The sequence below is a fragment of the Nuphar pumila genome, chromosome 16 (genome assembly GCF_984573655.1).
Source record: "Nuphar pumila chromosome 16, dmNupPumi1.hap1.1, whole genome shotgun sequence".
Taxonomy (NCBI): Eukaryota; Viridiplantae; Streptophyta; class Magnoliopsida; order Nymphaeales; family Nymphaeaceae; genus Nuphar; species Nuphar pumila.
Window position 1 is genome coordinate 76,854,149 of NC_143264.1, and position 17,455 is coordinate 76,871,603.

Sequence of the window (17,455 nt, forward strand, 5' to 3'; positions counted from 1 at the left end):
TCAGTGTTAATCTTTACTGTAGTATCAAACACAAGCACATCATTGAAGCATTCATAATCTAATCTAGACCTTGAATCTGACCAAAACATATTCACGACATATCCATGTGCGTCCACTTGCATTGCACTAAAGAAACCATGTTCATTGCTTGATTTATTCTGTAAGTAACGAACCAAACAACATATTTCTCCGTTCTTCATGTTATCCGTCCTCTTCCTGCTCAAGTGGTTTCTAAGATCCAAAGGTGTGAATGACACATTTTCGCGACCACCATCAATGCAGGTAAACAAATTGTATGTCTTCCTTGGTGCAATGCCGGCGCTATCGGCTATTTCAGCCATTGCAGCATGAGCTACAGTTACTTTACGATGTGACTTTAGCATAGGAGTCATAAATGATACAGATAAATCATTATTATGATCACTGATTAAAGTACGCACGACAAATTTCCCATTCGAATGTCTTCTCAAAACCAATCTCGCCTGACATCCACATCTTGATTCTGGCGTGCTTCTAGTTGGATTTCCCATTGATTTCTTCCAACCTTGCTTGGAACAGACATATGTCTTTCTAACCAAGACACCCTGTGCATTTTTTGACCAAGAAAACCTTCTCACACTGAAGCCAACTTTTAAGGCATAATCATTGTAAAATTTATATGCATCTTCTTCGTCATTAAAATGCATTCCTTCTACAGGAACATAGTCAAGTGCAATTCCATGTACATTCCCAGTTCCTACGGTTTTATTAAGTGTACTGACATCAAAATCAGGATCATTATTGAATTGCATTTCTTCTCCTGGAACATTGAAGTCAGGTGTACTTCCGTGTACATTCCCGGTGCATACACTTTTATTATGTGCGCTGTCATGGTAGTTTACCTCATCATTGAATTGCATTTCTTCCACTGGAACATTCAAGTCAATAGTGGGTCTAATGCCTGCACCCTTCTTTTCATGTGCATCGTTAGTGCAGATGTTCAATTCTTCAGTTGGGTCATAAGTATAGATATTCAATTCTCCAGATCTTTCTATTGATTGAGCTACATCGTCTTTATTACAATCTGATGATAAGCTCAATAATGTTTTAAGCAATATATCAATTTGTGTTTGCAGTAACATGGCAAACAAGTCGATATTATCTCACAAAAACGAGAGTCTGTTACTAATACAGCGGTTTGAGATACAATGCATATGATGAGTGAATGTAGGATACCTGATGGGGTAGAGGCCTTTCCTAGCATCTGCAAACAAGCATTCTTGTCAACAGGTCCTAGCGTCTTACAAATATCGATAAGTTTCCAACCTTCGTAAGAACAAGATCTACCTGCAATAACCAAACAAAGCCTTAATGACACACAAGACGACATGCCTTCTTCATCGATAGCATGATGCTGGGAAGCTACTCACGCCGCCTTGATGGAACTGGTTGGAATGTTTGTGCATCATTGCTTTATTCCTTAATGCCTAACAACAACGACAAATAAAAGAAGACAGTGGAATGTTTTGTAAGCAATATATCAATTTCCGTTAGCAAGCGGCATAGGTTTACTACGATTTAATCAGGATGCATATAAGAACGGATACCACTAGGGTTACGCAAGTCAAAGCAACGATTTAATGAATGAAAGTATCAAAGCAAGTGCGGTTTGATGTTTGCTTATGCTGAGCATCGACGTATCGCTTACCATGCCAATAAAATAAACATGTCGTACATGTGTGTTGACGATAACGCTCTCATAATATCCACGAGGCTCTAAAGCGAGTTCAATAGAAGTCGCTGAGAGAGCAACGATATGCATGCAAAAATCGCCCCGCCATGCGTGTCAAGATGTGTTTCTGCACCCAAACGTTTTCAAAGTCTGTGTACAAATATCTTACAAATACATATTACAAAACATATAATATCTTACAAAACGATATGTATAGCGATTTGTCAGATATTGAAAATCGATACGGCAGTTTAGTATTTATAACTTATAACTCGACGATACAAAAACATACTATCTAAAAGGTCGATAAATATATCGCACAATAAATTACAAATCGATAAGGAAGAACTTGAACATAATAGCAAACAAATCGATATTAACTAACAAAAATGTATCTCACAAAAACGAGAGTCTGTTACTAATACAGCGGTTTGAGATACAATGCATATGATGAGTGACTGTAGGATACCTGATGGGGTAGAGGCCCTTCCTAGCATCTGCAAACAAGCGTTCTTGTCAACAGGTCCCAGCGTCTTACAAATATCGATAAGTTTCCAACCTTCGTAATAACAAGATCTACCTGCAATAACCAAACAATGCCTTAATGGCACACAAGACGACATGCCTTCTTCATCGATAGCATGATGAGATGAAAAGCTACTCACGGTGCCTTAATGGCACTGGTTGGAATGTTTGTGAATCATTGCTTTCTTCCATGATGCCTAACGACAGCAGAAATGAAGAGAAGACACTGGAATGTTTTGTAACACAAGGCAGGCACGAGAAGGCGACAGTGTGTTGTACAACAGGATAAAAAACAAGGCGGAAAGCTCAACTGGAGATGAAGGCAAAGTTTGCGTTGATAATGGGAGCACTGTTACAGCAGATGGCGCAGGCGAACGTCTCCACTTTAAATGGTTAACATCAAACTTTCTAGAAGGAGGACTTTTTTGTCCTTTTCCCCACCCGTCGTTTCACAACTTTTGAATGGAGGATATTTTTGTCATTTCCTCGAATCGTCATTTCAGGGCAAGAAAAGCAAGTAAGGGTGATTAAGTCTTTGCAACAGCACCAGAGTCCGATGCAAAGTTATGTCAACATACACGGGAATACGAGCCCCATGTGCATGAATACGTGGCGCTCATTCGATCACCCGAACACGGACGTGGGATTCAGTGAATCATCGGGGGCGAACATACACAACCCTCCCAGAGAACACCAATCAGGTGCAACGTGATTGCACAAAAAAAATGTGAGCCATTTGAAGCCCACATTCTAAACCAAACAGGGGTGTCACTCGAGGTAATGGGCGCCTAACCAATGCTGTTAAAAATCGGTTCACAAGCTGAATTGGTGTCACCCGTTTTTTTTTTTTAAGGGGAAGACTGGCCTAACACATTCTACCTTATCCGTCCTCGGGCCTAACAACAAACAACAAGTACCTCATTCATAATGGGAAAAGGATCCCATCAATTGAAATAGGATGGGTTTCATCATACATTCAATCCTAGGGCTAGGATTGAATGTATGATGGAACCCATCCTATTTCAATGGATGGGATCCGTGTTCTTCATAATGCGTGAGATGAGGAAGTATTGCATGTTTTAAAGGAAATAAAGCTTTACTCTTTCCCTTGGTGGGGCACCAAAATGAAAGGTTTACCATTTTTCTGGTTTAGACCCGATTTACATTGACAGCTTGAGTTGTTCATTCACCCCAAAGAAAACGAACTTCACCATTTCCCGTTCACATCCTTAATGTGACGGAAAGCAAGTTACCACAATATCCATTTGCTTCTGATTGCCTTTGCATTCATACTTGACTATGATGACTAAGGGACGCACAAAGGGCTCCCTTAATGTAATTTAGGACATGAATCATGGGAACTTTGGTAATTGAGAGCTGACCAAGAAAGACAACCGTGTTGGTATCAGCAATATATCACCAGAGAGGAGTGCCTTGGTGCAGTGAGTGATTAACCATACGCATCTACATGTGCCTTCATTGCAAGAGGCCTCTTTAAATAGAGCAGATCGTTCACATAGCGGCATGAGAAAGTGAGGGAGAGTAGGAGTAGGGATGGCTTCAAATCCAGGTCCTCTTACAGAATGGCCATGGGAGAAACTTGGTTCTTACAAGGTATTCTCCAAACGATAGATCAAATAGTGCGGCCTATCTGGCTGGCTCCATTCATGGAAAACTAATAGCAGTAGCCCCTACGTTTCAAACTTGGTATCTATAGATGTTTTAGAATTACATTTGTTCATCATAGTTGCTTGTTGACATGTATGTGTTTTTTTTTTGTTTCGTTTGGTTGGTAGTACACGGTGTTGTTGCCATTAATCGGTCACGCCATCCATACGCTCTACAACAGTGAGCCCAAAGACAGGGACTACACACTCTTGTGCCCATTTTATCTGCTTGTGATTAGGATTGTCCATGACCAACTATGGATAAGCTGGGCACGGTTCGAGAATGCAAGAAGCAAGCACCGAATACAGAGCAAAAGCATCGAGTTTCAGCAGGTGGATAGGGAGAGGCACTGGTCAGTAAATCAAACACCTCTCTCTCTCTCTCTCTCTCTCTCTCTCTCTCTCTCTCTCTCTCTCTCTCTCTCTCTCTCTCTCGGTGGATGAGCTTATTTCATTGCTCAAAGCTAACAAACTTTGAGAACCTGACTAGTCCTCCAATCCCAAGCATGAACAGTGGTTGTTAATTAACTCTGATAACCACCATTCTCAATAAAAAAAGAACTTTGAGAACCATCAACTAAGTTGGGCGAATCCATTATATAGACTAGGAGAAACTTGGGCAAAGTCCTGCTACCTAAGGTGGCTCATAACTTTAACTCAACGAAGACTTGGTCAACTAAGAGAAAATTCTAGTACGACCACCTAGCTGAGTTTGGCACTGGTCAGAACCGAAAGAGTTAGTTTTTTTTTGTTTTAAAGACTCGGTGAGCTTGGTTTGGCACATGCATGAAGGGTGGCCCAGCTGCTTGGGGTGAGGGAGAACAGGGTCCAACTGGTTTGATTTTAGAGGATTGATGTTGATATTGTGGGTGTGCATGCAGGGATGACCACGCCATCATGTACGCCATCCTTATTTATATTGCGTGCGCCGGAGCGATCCCTGGGGCTGCACACCTGCCACTCTGGGATGGGAAAGGCGCGCTTATAGCCGCTCTCTTGCATGTGGGGCCGGTGGAGTTTATATATTACTGGGCCCATAGAGCCCTCCATCACCACATCCTCTTTACTCGCTATCATTCCCACCATCATTCCTCCTTCGTTACAGAGCCCATCACCTGTAAGTCTCTCTCTCTCTCTCTCTCTCTCTTATATATATATATATATATATATATATAGCAATGCTACGGGTGCACCTACTTGCATCTTTTCAATCAGACGTTATAGATGTACTTAACACAGTTTATTTGACAAGAATAATGTTTTGGATTATATTTTTTACACATCATATGTTTTTTTAAGTCATGAAATTTGTTACATTGTGAGCCGTTGATTTTTGAAAATCTTAAAAAACCTACATGTATGCCATAATCACATGATCAAAAATGTATTTTTCACTAAATAATGATTGTAGATTATATCTATAGGTCTGATTAACTAAAAAATAATCAAATTTTAAAATTTTGAAGCTTCAATTAGGTGAGAGTAGGTGATCACACACACACACACACACACACACACACACACACACACATATATATATATATATATATATATAATGTTAACATGTTAAAGAGATTTTTGGTTTTTTTGGTGTTTTTTTTGCTATTTACTATCACATTGATGTGTTCAGCTGGCTGATTTACTAGGAATCAATACTCAAATCATTGTTTTTTGATAAAAAAAAATGATATTTGGAGCCTCAAAATTTTATGAAGATTTTGAACTGTTGATTTTTCGAATCTTATAAAAACTCACCGATACATTGGAATAGAACACTCCAAGAGCTGATCCCTATAAAATCATGTACGTAGATCACATCAGCATGGTCAGAATTTAGAAATAAAACAAAAAAATGCTAGGAAAACTTATCTAGAATGTTCAATTTCACACACACACACACACACACACACACACACACACATATATATATATATATATATATATATATATATATATATATATATATATATATATATATATATATATATATAATGTGTGTGTAAAAAAATTAGAACTTGATTTTTTAATGAATATGAATGGAATTTTACTTGAGTTTCACAGCTTTTGTGCCTTAGTGTGGTGAGTGTTATTTATGGTATAAAGCATAAATGCAACTTGGTGATGACTGTTGAGCTAGCATGTGGGTCCTTCCTTCCATGTTGGAAGGTCTTTAAATTTAGATAACAACGTTAGTCTTGTCATTTCTAGAATATATCTGGGTTAAGGGTTAAAATTCCAATGGAAAGTTACTAGTGGGATGGCTTAGTGTGATTTCCTCAAAGAGTTACTAGTGGCATGATTAATAAGTTTCAAATTTATCCATCAAAACATAATGATCTTTCTCTCTCTCTCTTGACAGCTGTTGTTCATCCATTCGCGGAGCACTTGCTGTATCTGGTCATCTTCAGCCCTCCCTTTGTGGTCCCTTGGTTCACAGGAACCGGTTCAATTGTTACTGTATGTGGTTACATGACTTTTTTAGATGTTATGAACAACTTGGGCCACTGCAACGTTGAGTTCATCCCCAAATGGGCGTTTACCATTTTTCCTCCCCTCAAGTACCTCATGTACACTCCCACGTAAGTATGCCTGTGTAAACACCCCAAATTTACAGCCTGCAAGCTTGTTTGTGTGTGGGTTGCTGTTGATTGTGACATTGGGTCCAAACTTGGGTATGAATAAAACGGGTTAACTTGGCTTGGTAGTTAGTAGATCCAAGACTTAGGGGGCGTTTGTTTCATGTCATTTCCTATGAAAGAGGCGCCACTTTCCCTCGGTCCACTGTCATCCCTACTGATATTAGGGTTTAGGACCCCACCTAAGTGGGCATGTGAACCAATTAAAACTTTGATTATCGCAGTGCTAATTTTGATTGTTGATTTAATTTTATTCAATTAATAGGTTCCACTCCCTCCACCATTCTCAAGTTCATATCAATTTCTGTCTCTTCATGCCTCTATACGATTACATGTATGGTACGGTTGACAAGACGTCAGACTCCTTATACAACGCATCGATCCAAGGAAGAGAAGAGATGACAGATGTCGTCCATCTGACCCATCCAACTACCATTCACTCCATTTGGCAAATCCGACTTGGATTCGCTTACTTGGCAGCCGAGCCATATTGCACCAAGTGGTACTTCTGGCTCATGTGGCCCTTCACTGCTGTATTGGTGTTGTTTACATGGATCTTTGGGGCAACCTTCACCGTGGAGAAGATCCGACTTGACAAGCTCAAGATCCAAACATGGGCGATCCCACGCTTCAACTTTCAAGTAAGACTCAAAACACCATCTCACCGTTTTAAACTTCAAAATACCACGATAATTTCACGATATCGCAGTATTTTTGTCAGAATCTGAATCGCATATTTTTATCTCGATATTTACGTTTTAGTCAAGAGATTAAAGAAAAACAGAGTTAGTTAACTGCTTTAAATTTAATTTTTTTTTTAAAGAAAGACTGCTTTAAATTTAATTAAAATGCACTAACAACGTTATCTTTGGGTGAATAAAATCTCATTAAACTGTTCGTTAATGCATCTCTCTCTCTCTCAATACTATTAATTATTTAAAAATGCATCTTTGGAAAGTGTTGAGAATATAAACACTTTCCAACAATTTTTATTTTGCCTCGTATTTTTTAAAACTTAATTTATTTATTTTAACTGATATTTTGCCAAAAATGCGAGATAAATAAAATATTTCAAAATCTCACGAGAAAAATCATGGCCATAAATTTCTGTTTTAAACTTTTGTCACCATGAAAACACCTTCTATTTTTCAAAAAAGAAAACACCTTATAAGTGCATTCTTGGTATATGGATCAGAGTAGGCCCATTCATCCCAAAGTTTGGTAACCTAAGGGTATTGTATGCCCCTAGCCAATTCATCTAAAGCCAGAAAAGATTGAAAACCCATTGCAAGCACCTTTGACATTTTAAAGTCAAGCTTCCAATTAGGGATGTCAATGGAATGGGTTTGGGTCCAACATCTGACCATATCCAAATAGAATCTGATTAATAATTTATATTTTTATTTGAGTCCATATATGAATTTGATGGATTATCCAACCCAATTACTTATAAAATATACATGATTAGCTAATTGGAACCAGGTTTGATATTGTGTTCTCTCCACCCGAGTTCAGATCCAAATCAAAATCTGATTATGACAGATTCACTAATGTCTAGATCTGAACTGAGTCCAACCTGTTTAGATCCCTATCCAATAGCCTCCTGCCCACAGAAAGGTTGGAACATAAAGGTGAATTGTAATAAACATAACTAGGTAAATATATCCTCTAATGAACATTAGTTAATTTTTGAAAGCCATCTCATTGATTATTGTATTACCTGTAGTATGGTCTCAATTGGCAAAAGGTTACAATCAACAGTATGATACAGAAAGCCATCCAAGAAGCTGACGCAAGAGGAGTGAAAGTAATAACTCTAGGCCTCCACAACCAGGTAAAATTTCACTGATTTGCACGTTGACACCTGGCTGGTTCGCGCGCGGGGATGATGAGTGCAAGCATTATTATAATATAATTCAAGCATTTACTGAGAAGTTTTGACAATTTTTAAATTGTGTGGTTCTAGAGGGAAGATTTGAACAAAAATGGTAAGATCTACTTGGAAGGCAATGAGAACATGAAGGTGAAGGTGGTGGATGGCAGCTCTTTAGCTGCTGCAGTGGTGATGCATAACCTCCCTCAAGGAGCTAAGCAGGTTCTGGTGTGTGGCAAGCTCACCAAAACCAGTTATGCCATTGCGCGAGCTTTATGCGAGCGCGGGACCAAGGTAATATGCTTACTGTATGCTACCTCTTTGACTAACCAGTCTTGACGCTATGCAACATGAGTCTATCTGGGTCAGGTCTCTCACTCACGCAGCTCGAGGCTATACTGAGCTAATAGTCCATTGATTTTGCTAAAAATGTCACATTGGCTTCTCTTTCACTAAATTTTCTATTTTCCTTGATATTGGATGTTGGGCTTGGGCCTATAACCCCTAACATGGAAATGGATATGGATCCAGACATCCAGTCTATCTAGAATGGAACATTGCTCTACTTCCTAACATCCCTCTGCCATTAATTTCATTAAAGAAAAATGTTCACATAAATAATAGTTTCAAGCAGAAATTTCTTTGAACAAGCACCTTCTGTGACAATTTTTGGTTGTTACCAGTAAAAATGAAAAAAAAAACCCTTAATTGTAAGTCTTATTACAATTAGGAAAGCTAAAAATTGAGCCCTGCATAAAAGAATATGCTATGCTTTAGATTAAGGGGCGTCATTGTAATTTGGACTCCACAGCTGACCGGCTGTATCCCAAAAATGGAGATGGAGGGTGATCAGGTGAAGCATCATGCTAAAAGTGTGCAATCGCATTGCACCTGATCACCCTCCATCATTGCTTAAGCCCCACAGCTGGCAGGCTCTCTCAAAGATGGAGGATGATCAGGTGCAGCAGCACACTAAAAATGTACAATCACCTCCCCGGGCGAGCACACTTACAGTGTTCGCTCGATCACCTAACCAGGCATCGGTTTGATCCCAAGGGAAATTTAACTCGTGATGTCTCAGGCTTCTAGAAAAATGATTATCATTTAGTGACACTAACATTTTAACAATTACGTACTTTTCATATATGTACACCAGGTTCTTACAGCCACAAATGAAGAGCTTCATGGCCTTAAATCAAAGATCCCAGTTGAGCTCCATAGCCATCTTGAACGTGCCAACTACTATGACTGCAAGGTAGCCTATCCTCATATGAGCTCACACTCAATATGGTACACGTTTATTCAATATAATCTTAATTAATTTCATTTATCTTCAGGTGTGGCTAGTAGGGGAGGGGTTGAACACCAAAGAGCAAAGGATGGCTCCAAAAGGAACACTCTTTGTTCCATTTTCACAATTCCCTCCAGTTGCTGTTCGCTCGGACTGCACTTATCACACAACTCCAGCCTTGGTCATTCCTAAAGCATTAGAAAATGTGCACTCATGTGAGGTGAGTCCTATAGAGGCACAACCTATTAATTTACTTTGAGTTTTAAACCAAATTTTCCTTGACAGCTATAGAGCTAGTACATGTTGCTGATAGATATCAAGATATGTTGTTGCAGACCATCATCATCATCACAGTGTGTCTAACTTATGTATGATTGTGGTGTAGAATTGGCTTCCAAGAAGGGTGATGAGCGCATGGCGTGTTGCCGGAATTGTGCATGCACTGGAAGGTTGGGATGCACAGGAGTGCGGAGAGACGATGCTCGACACAAAGAAAGTATGGGATGCTGCACTTAGCCATGGTTTCCGTCCCTTGGAGGTTGCACGTTCTATGCATTTTGCGTGAACTTTTGGCCCTGCACATAGTATGTTTACATGTGTGAACCTTGAAGCCTTGATCCTGGCCAAGAGGTCTTACTACTTGGCATATATTACTATCTAAACTCTTTATGCAAAACTCAAGCATAAATTTTGGATATTTCTTGTTTGGTTATGCATACTCAAAAGCCATGCTCACTGGCTAGACAATCTGAATTGGGGGTTGGGCAAGTAGCCCTAAAGTTCATATCAATATCTGAAAGTTATATCAGATCTGTCTACTTGGTTCATCACCTACGTACAGACTATGTCGTGTGGATACTTCATTTTAACTCTCGCTCGGTATGCTTGGAAACTTCATAAAAATGACCGTATTATACCTGCTATCCGCAACTATATCCATCTGACATGGCCTACAGACAAATGGAGCTAGTATATGTAAAACAACTAAACATTAATGGAACAATGAAACTTGGTATTTGCTAGAGCATGATGCGATCTAGGTACTTGGACAATGTTAGCAAAGATCAGTTATCGTTTGGTGTCAATCAACCGGTTGAGTTGCTCAGCTTGATTCACATCTCTGTTGGATCTTGGTACCGTACCCAGTGTGGTCATAGGGTCTCACGATTGAAACCCCAAATGCCACATAAAATGGTGGGCTCGTTAAGGTTATTTATGCTACTTAATTATATAATTTAATATTTTTTAGAGGGTTACATGTAACCTAGTCTACATGGCTATGGAAGGAGTTATTGAGTTTAACCGAGCATTATCTCCATGTTTATGGTGGAGTTAATCCCAATCCTCTCCATGGTTCCCTATATATAGGTCAATGGTCATGGCAACATGTTATAGATAGGCACATAGACATGAGCTAGAAATAAGCTCAAGGAAGGATTGAGAGAAGCCCACCATGTGGAGGGTTGGAATAGCTCAATGGTGAGTGTGTGTCATTAGAAGGTTGGAGGTTCAACCCCGTCCTTCCAGCTCCTACCCCATTCGAATTTGATGGCCCCATCTATACCAGATTTAGGAACCATTGGGTTCCAAAAGTGGTATCACAGCTTTGGGTCTTTGATCCATAGAGAAGAGTCACCGACGACCAAACCAAGTTGGAGTGCCTGCCAGGTCTACACTGAGGTGTTTGCACTCCTCAAAGACAACATCATCTACCTCTCGGGAAGATCTGAACAAGCATCTTCCTCAAGAGATCTACACGAGCATCAGCCATCCGGATTGCTCTGGTGATGAGTCATAGGAAGGCGAGCGGGAGGGGCGATCGACAAGAAATTCGACCACCCTGATAAAAATCACATATACAGTACCTGTTTGATCAATGAAACTCGATTGCCGTACTTTTTTTTAAAATACCATAGTTGAAATCCGTTATTTCTGAAAAACCCTAATCGGGCTCCCTTTTTATGGGTAAGGGTGGGAAAAAAAAAGAAAAAAAAGTGATAAAAAAAAAAAGAAAAAATGATAAAAAAAATAAATAAAAGAAAAAAAAGGAGAAAAGAAAAAATGGGGCAGGTAGATGCTGTTCGGATTTGGTAAAAAGTAGATAAGTCTGAGGTGATATGGACTAGATATGTTTATCCAAACCAGATTAGATCTGGATGAACCTGAATGGATTTTGTTAGGATCTGACTCATATGTCCGCTTTATGAAAATGTTTTGGAGTTGGTTGGATTGTAATGGTTCAGAGTTCAATTTGTTTGGATCCAATAAATTCAGATCCGATTGAGATGGAAGTGATCAAACTCAAGTTGAACTAGTTAAACCAACTCAAAACTATACTAATTAGTTTGGTTCCAGTCATCATGAATATTAGACTGATTGGACCTGTTGGATCAACTTGAACATAATGGATCATTGGAACAAAACCATATTTGCACCTGGGATGCATAAAAGGTTTGATGGACTTTTTCAAGATCCAGGTTAGTCCTCCCATATTTATTAGTTGTTTTGGATCTATGTTGGTATTAAGTTTGAATGACTCATGGTTATGAGTTTTAAAATAATTTAGTTATTGGGTCAAATAATTGAATATTCGATCTAAATATAAATATTTGTTCAGAATGGTATGGTTTGGATCTGATCTGAATTTAGGCTCTACCTAATATAGGTGAGTTTAGATCCAAATTAGAAGATGGGATCCAAAATCATTTATATTTGCATAATTGATCTATATATGCATGTGTGCTTTTGTATGGTCCCTCTTTGGATCCTCTGATTATATAGATCTAGACTTGACCAAGGTATTATGGTGAATCTGGATAGTATCAACCTGGATATTTGGACATAATAATATATTTTGTCTGGGTCCAGATTTGACCCAAATTTTATAATAGATTCAAAGAAGTATAATGTCGAATATGGTATGGAGCCATTTGAATTTGGAACCTAAGGATTTGGATTTGGACTACAATCAAATCCTATGACCCGTGGTTTTGCTTAAACTTGCAAGTAGATCTATTTTTCAATATGGATCATGTTAGACTTGGTGATAACATCTCAAGTCAATTTTGGATATGGGTATAGTTTTTTTTGTGGATTCAATAATGAATCTAAACTTGTATGTTGACATACTTATGGTTTAAATTGCTTCTTATATATTTGATAAGATTAAACCCGTGAAATGAGCTTATCACGATTGACATATCTAAATGGTAATGACACAGAAAAGGATAACTCCCATTGATTATGGACTAGTGTATATTAGAATTGAATATGGATATAAGGACTTAAGCTTTATTCTTAATACATATTACTTCTAGTTTATGATGTTTTAATATACATATTGCTTAAATATAATACATTGGAAAAGTAAAAGTTGAATTATAATTTTATAGAGGCATGTAGATAGTTATTTGCATATGATGTTAAATCATCATCATAAATCATGCTTCCTATGAATTGCTTGTATGAATGCATGAATGAATGTTTCTCATGCTTTATATAATATGTTCATATGTAGCAACACCCCATTAACAGCATCAAGAAGTTCCAACGTTACAATTACATTGGGTATTTTCAAGTACCCAAGTTACATAGTCCCAAACCTTAGCTTAAGAGTCATAGAAGATCAAATGACTAAACTCCTACAGGGCTTGGTGGTAATCAATTCGTGCACAACAGAGCTCAATTTTTTTTATATCAGGTTGTCTCTTTCAACCAAAGAACTTACGTGACAGCTAAAAAATATTCAGTTCTTGATGAAAGTTTAGCAAATGCAACCAATACTATTACACTATTTGATTGCCGATATCCATACATACAATAGCTAAAGATATGCATCAAACATATGAGAACTTGAATACTTCATATTATAAAACCTGCCAAATTTTCAATTTATCTTCTAATAATTTCACAAAATAAATGCAATCTCTAATGACCCAACAAACACCATCAAACTCCAGTCTCTAGAATCTCAGTGCACACTAAGAGGATTACCTTTCATGGAATGAAATGCATCAGAAAGGTTCACCCCTTTTTTTATTTCATGCATGGTTGTTAAGGGATACAAATTATAATGACACGAATCTCTCTTAAATGAATCACACTATTACATATTTGACTGCTGATACATACATACAATAGCGAAAGATATGCATCAAACATATGAGAACTTGAATACTTCATACATTCTAAAACCTGCCAAATTTTCAATTTATCTTCTAATAAGTTCACAAAATAAATGCAATCTTTAATGACCCAACAAACACCATCAAACTTCAGCTGAACCTTTGCATAAAACTCTTTCTAATCTCACTTCAAATGGAGTTGAATGCCAATTCACTCTCTGATTCTGCAACATATAAACTGCACCAGTTTTAGTTTCCCTTTCTGTCAGACCCATAAGTTCATAATTTAAGCCAGCCTTCTGTTCGACTTGGTACCTCTGTATTTACTGGTTGCATTTGGTATTCCTTTAATCTCGTGACCAGCCTTCGCCAAAAATTCATCCACAGCCATGGGTTTGTGATTCCAGTTTCCGTCAGGAGCGCAGTATGGTGATCTTTGAGGAGTTGTCCGCTTGACCTGTTTGTTTGTCAATGCATCAAAAATTGTCCTCCCTTCTGCAATCTTACTGGAGCTAAGAGTACCATCCTTGGATTTTTCAGAAATTCCTAGATGGGTTATGCTTGAATTGGCACTTGCACTGTTGTCATTGGGACCTAACCAGTTTGAGAGACTAGCATCAACGCACATTTCCTGTCGTGGATCCGAATTGAATTTGATCACTGATTCTTGCTTGCATGGGATGTTTTCCTTCCTCTCTTTCAGTAGTGTTGTATTCCTAGATTCTTTGCTCTTTAGTACTTTCCACTGTGAGGCATTTTCAACCGGGTTTAGCACAGGATGAACATACTGGCTCCGGTCACGTGCATGACGAACTACCACCGTCGGCCTCTGATTCATATCATCAGCTTCTTTCTTCGTTGATGGAGGCGAACCGCTTTTCAATTCTGACTCAAATGAAGAAGAAGAAGAAGAAGAATACCATTCAAACAACTTTTCATGTTCATCATCAGCATCTTCATCATCATCAACATCACCATCATCATCATAATCATCAACATCGTCATCCTCGTCATCACTGTGTCTGCAATTCTGGTATCTGTGAGAAGCAGGGTATGAAAAAGTGGTGGAAGTTGTAGAATTATCTTCACTAGATGTCAAACTTCGGCTTTCATTTTCTTCCTCTGTTTCATCTTCAGTATCTATCTTCCTTTCTTTCTCTGACGAAAACTCCGGTTCTTCGCAAGATGGAACCTCTGAATATGTTTTCACTAGAAGATCAAAAGTAACCTTCTTCTGGGATCTAAAACTCACCACCTCAGGTTTCTCTGTTTTCTCTCTGCAAACGAAGAAAAAAAAGAGGAGAAGAAGGAGGTTCTTCAAGTCAAAATCTGAAAGGAAAAAGTATACAAGGATATAGAACAAGTAGATTTAAGGATAGAAGATTAAGCCCCATGTCTGACATTGATTCTGAATTTGAATTTTCCTGGACCTCTGTAATAGGATGCTTCAAAGAATAAGTGGGTAACTGAGATTCATGGAATTCATAATTCTGCGACCAAATAGAGCATGAATTAGTCCAAGAAAGTGGTAAATGTTCAATACCCACAAATTTTTTTCTCACATACACAGAGAAACCAGTGAAGAAAATGGAAGAAAAAAAAAGCTTACCCTGTTTCTTGGAAGTACTTTGGGTGCTAGCCTTCGCCCTTTTCTTCCTTTGGAACCACCGAAACATGCAAGAAAACACCCCATCCTCAAGTTTTGGTCCTGAGGGGTTGATTTGTTCGGGGTTTGACCTACGAGATGAGGAGAGGGTTGGAGTCCATAGCTTAAGGTTCGAAAGAAGAGACTAAGAGAGGGAATGTGAGCTTGGCTCTGTTGATGCCCCCTTGGCCTCGGGGACAAGCTTAGATGCAATAAAGAGGACAAAACGGTTGAAAAAAAATATGACCGTTGGTACTAAGGGAATTTAAAAAGTGTAAAAATATAGCTGTTGGGAATGTGGGGCACACATATAGTCGTTTGAGGGAAGGGAGATGAAAACGCAATGATTTGAAGGTGTCGGATGGTGGTGATTTTAGGCCCTTTTTTATTGCAACATGTAATTGCAATTATGGTTAGTGTAATTAATTGGGACAAAGCTTGGGGATGATGATGTCATGATGATTATTTACCCAGTTATCTCATTTTATCTCTCTCTCTTATATATATATATATATATTACAGCTGTTAGTCAAGAAATTATTATGGTTTAACAGGTTTACTAGTTTAGTAATGTTAAGCAGTGTTGTGAGAGGCGTACGCCTCAGAGGGGAGAGGCACACGCTCAAGGAGCGTACGCCTCAGAGGGGAGGCACACGCTCAAGGTACTGAGGCGTTGCTGTGATGCGCCCCTCATCAACCTCCGACCAGTTGTGACCACCGACCACCGGAGTTGCTGTGCTGCAGCTGCTACTCAGTCTTCTCCGACCACCGGACGACCGGCATATCCCTCTCGCTTCCGTACCAGCTGGGCGGGTGGTCCTTCTCTTACTGCCTCCCCTCCCACCGCTTCACTTCCATTCCAGTTGTGAGAGGACCTCAGAGGCGAAGCGCAGGCTCAACGCCTCGCTTCGCCTCATCGCATTTAACAACCTTGATGTTAAGCGCCGGCCACTGAAGCAACTTTGTCCTTTTAAGTTTGTCAATAGACATAACGTGCTAATTTATGTGGTACATCGCTCAAGGCCGTAGCTGCAGCATAATGCCAAACCTTTGATTCAATCATTTTTTATTTATTACACAAAAAAAACCTGGGTCCTGGTGACAGGTAGATCATAGATTGATCTCCCAGAGAGTAAAACTTCGAAACTCTCTTTCCCGGGGCTTATGCTGGGTGTATGGATGCCGCAAGTTTCGAACCTCAGCCGCCCATCTGATGGCTTTAGCCCAACCCCACTATGCCACCAAAGGGGGCCCCAACCATATGGTAGGAGCAGTTTGTGCAAGTCACCATGTGATGGGACGTTGCAAGTTCGAACCCTACTGGTATATGGGTGGTTGAACAACTGCCTGGTAGTATGAACAGGCCTCTGGCCTATCTGGGTTGGCTAAAGGCTGTTTGTAAAAGGGAGGGGGCCCTAATTTTCCCAGCTCTGTTATGGAAAAAAAGAAAAAATCCCACTATGCCACCTCCTCAAGGCAATTCAAACCTATGCTATAGCTGGCTATTTTCAATTGAACACGCCCAGTTCCACTAAGACCGAACAGATTCAAGTCCTAACATTCAAAGTAGGGGTGGCAATCGGGTCGGGTTGGCGGGTTGGCGTGTCAGCATACCTCAACCCGAACCCGAACCGTTTATTAAACGGGTCGGCTGTGGCAAACACAAACCCGACCCGTTTAATAAACGGGTAACCCGACACGACCCGCCAACCCATTTAATAAATGGGTTGGGTCGGGTAAATGGGTTTTCAGGTTGGCGGGTCGGGTTGGCGGGTTGACGGATCGGGTTGGCAGGTAGGCAGGTTGGCGGGTCGGGTTGACGGGTCGGGTTGACGGGTCGGGCAGACGGGTTGGCGGGTCGGGTTGGCGGGTTGACCCACCCGCCTAACCCGTTTATTAAACGGGTCAGCCGGGTTGGCGGGTTGGCATACCCCCAACCCGAACCCGGCCTGTTTAATAAACGGGTTACACGGGTCGACCCGT

The 17,455-nt window shown here is 39.7% G+C and overlaps 2 protein-coding genes across 2 annotated transcripts; one reads left to right on the forward strand and one right to left on the reverse strand.

The window, feature by feature from the left end:
* The first annotated feature begins 3,790 nt into the window (after nucleotides 1-3,790).
* On the forward strand, nucleotides 3,791-10,268 carry LOC149813686 (very-long-chain aldehyde decarbonylase GL1-5-like). Its single transcript, XM_089991179.1, has 10 exons — nucleotides 3,791-3,850; nucleotides 4,033-4,256; nucleotides 4,785-5,020; nucleotides 6,263-6,482; nucleotides 6,805-7,180; nucleotides 8,266-8,373; nucleotides 8,506-8,706; nucleotides 9,569-9,667; nucleotides 9,750-9,923; nucleotides 10,089-10,268. Exons 1-10 carry the CDS (start codon nucleotides 3,791-3,793, stop codon nucleotides 10,266-10,268), a joined length of 1,878 nt encoding a protein of 625 aa, XP_089847305.1.
* A 3,845-nt stretch (nucleotides 10,269-14,113) lies between these two features.
* LOC149813687 (uncharacterized) lies at nucleotides 14,114-15,520 on the reverse strand. The gene is made up of 3 exons (XM_089991180.1): nucleotides 15,437-15,520; nucleotides 15,229-15,317; nucleotides 14,114-15,104 (listed from the first exon to the last, which is right to left on the reverse strand). Exons 1-3 carry the CDS (start codon nucleotides 15,518-15,520, stop codon nucleotides 14,114-14,116), a joined length of 1,164 nt encoding a protein of 387 aa, XP_089847306.1.
* Nucleotides 15,521-17,455: the final 1,935 nt, after the last annotated feature.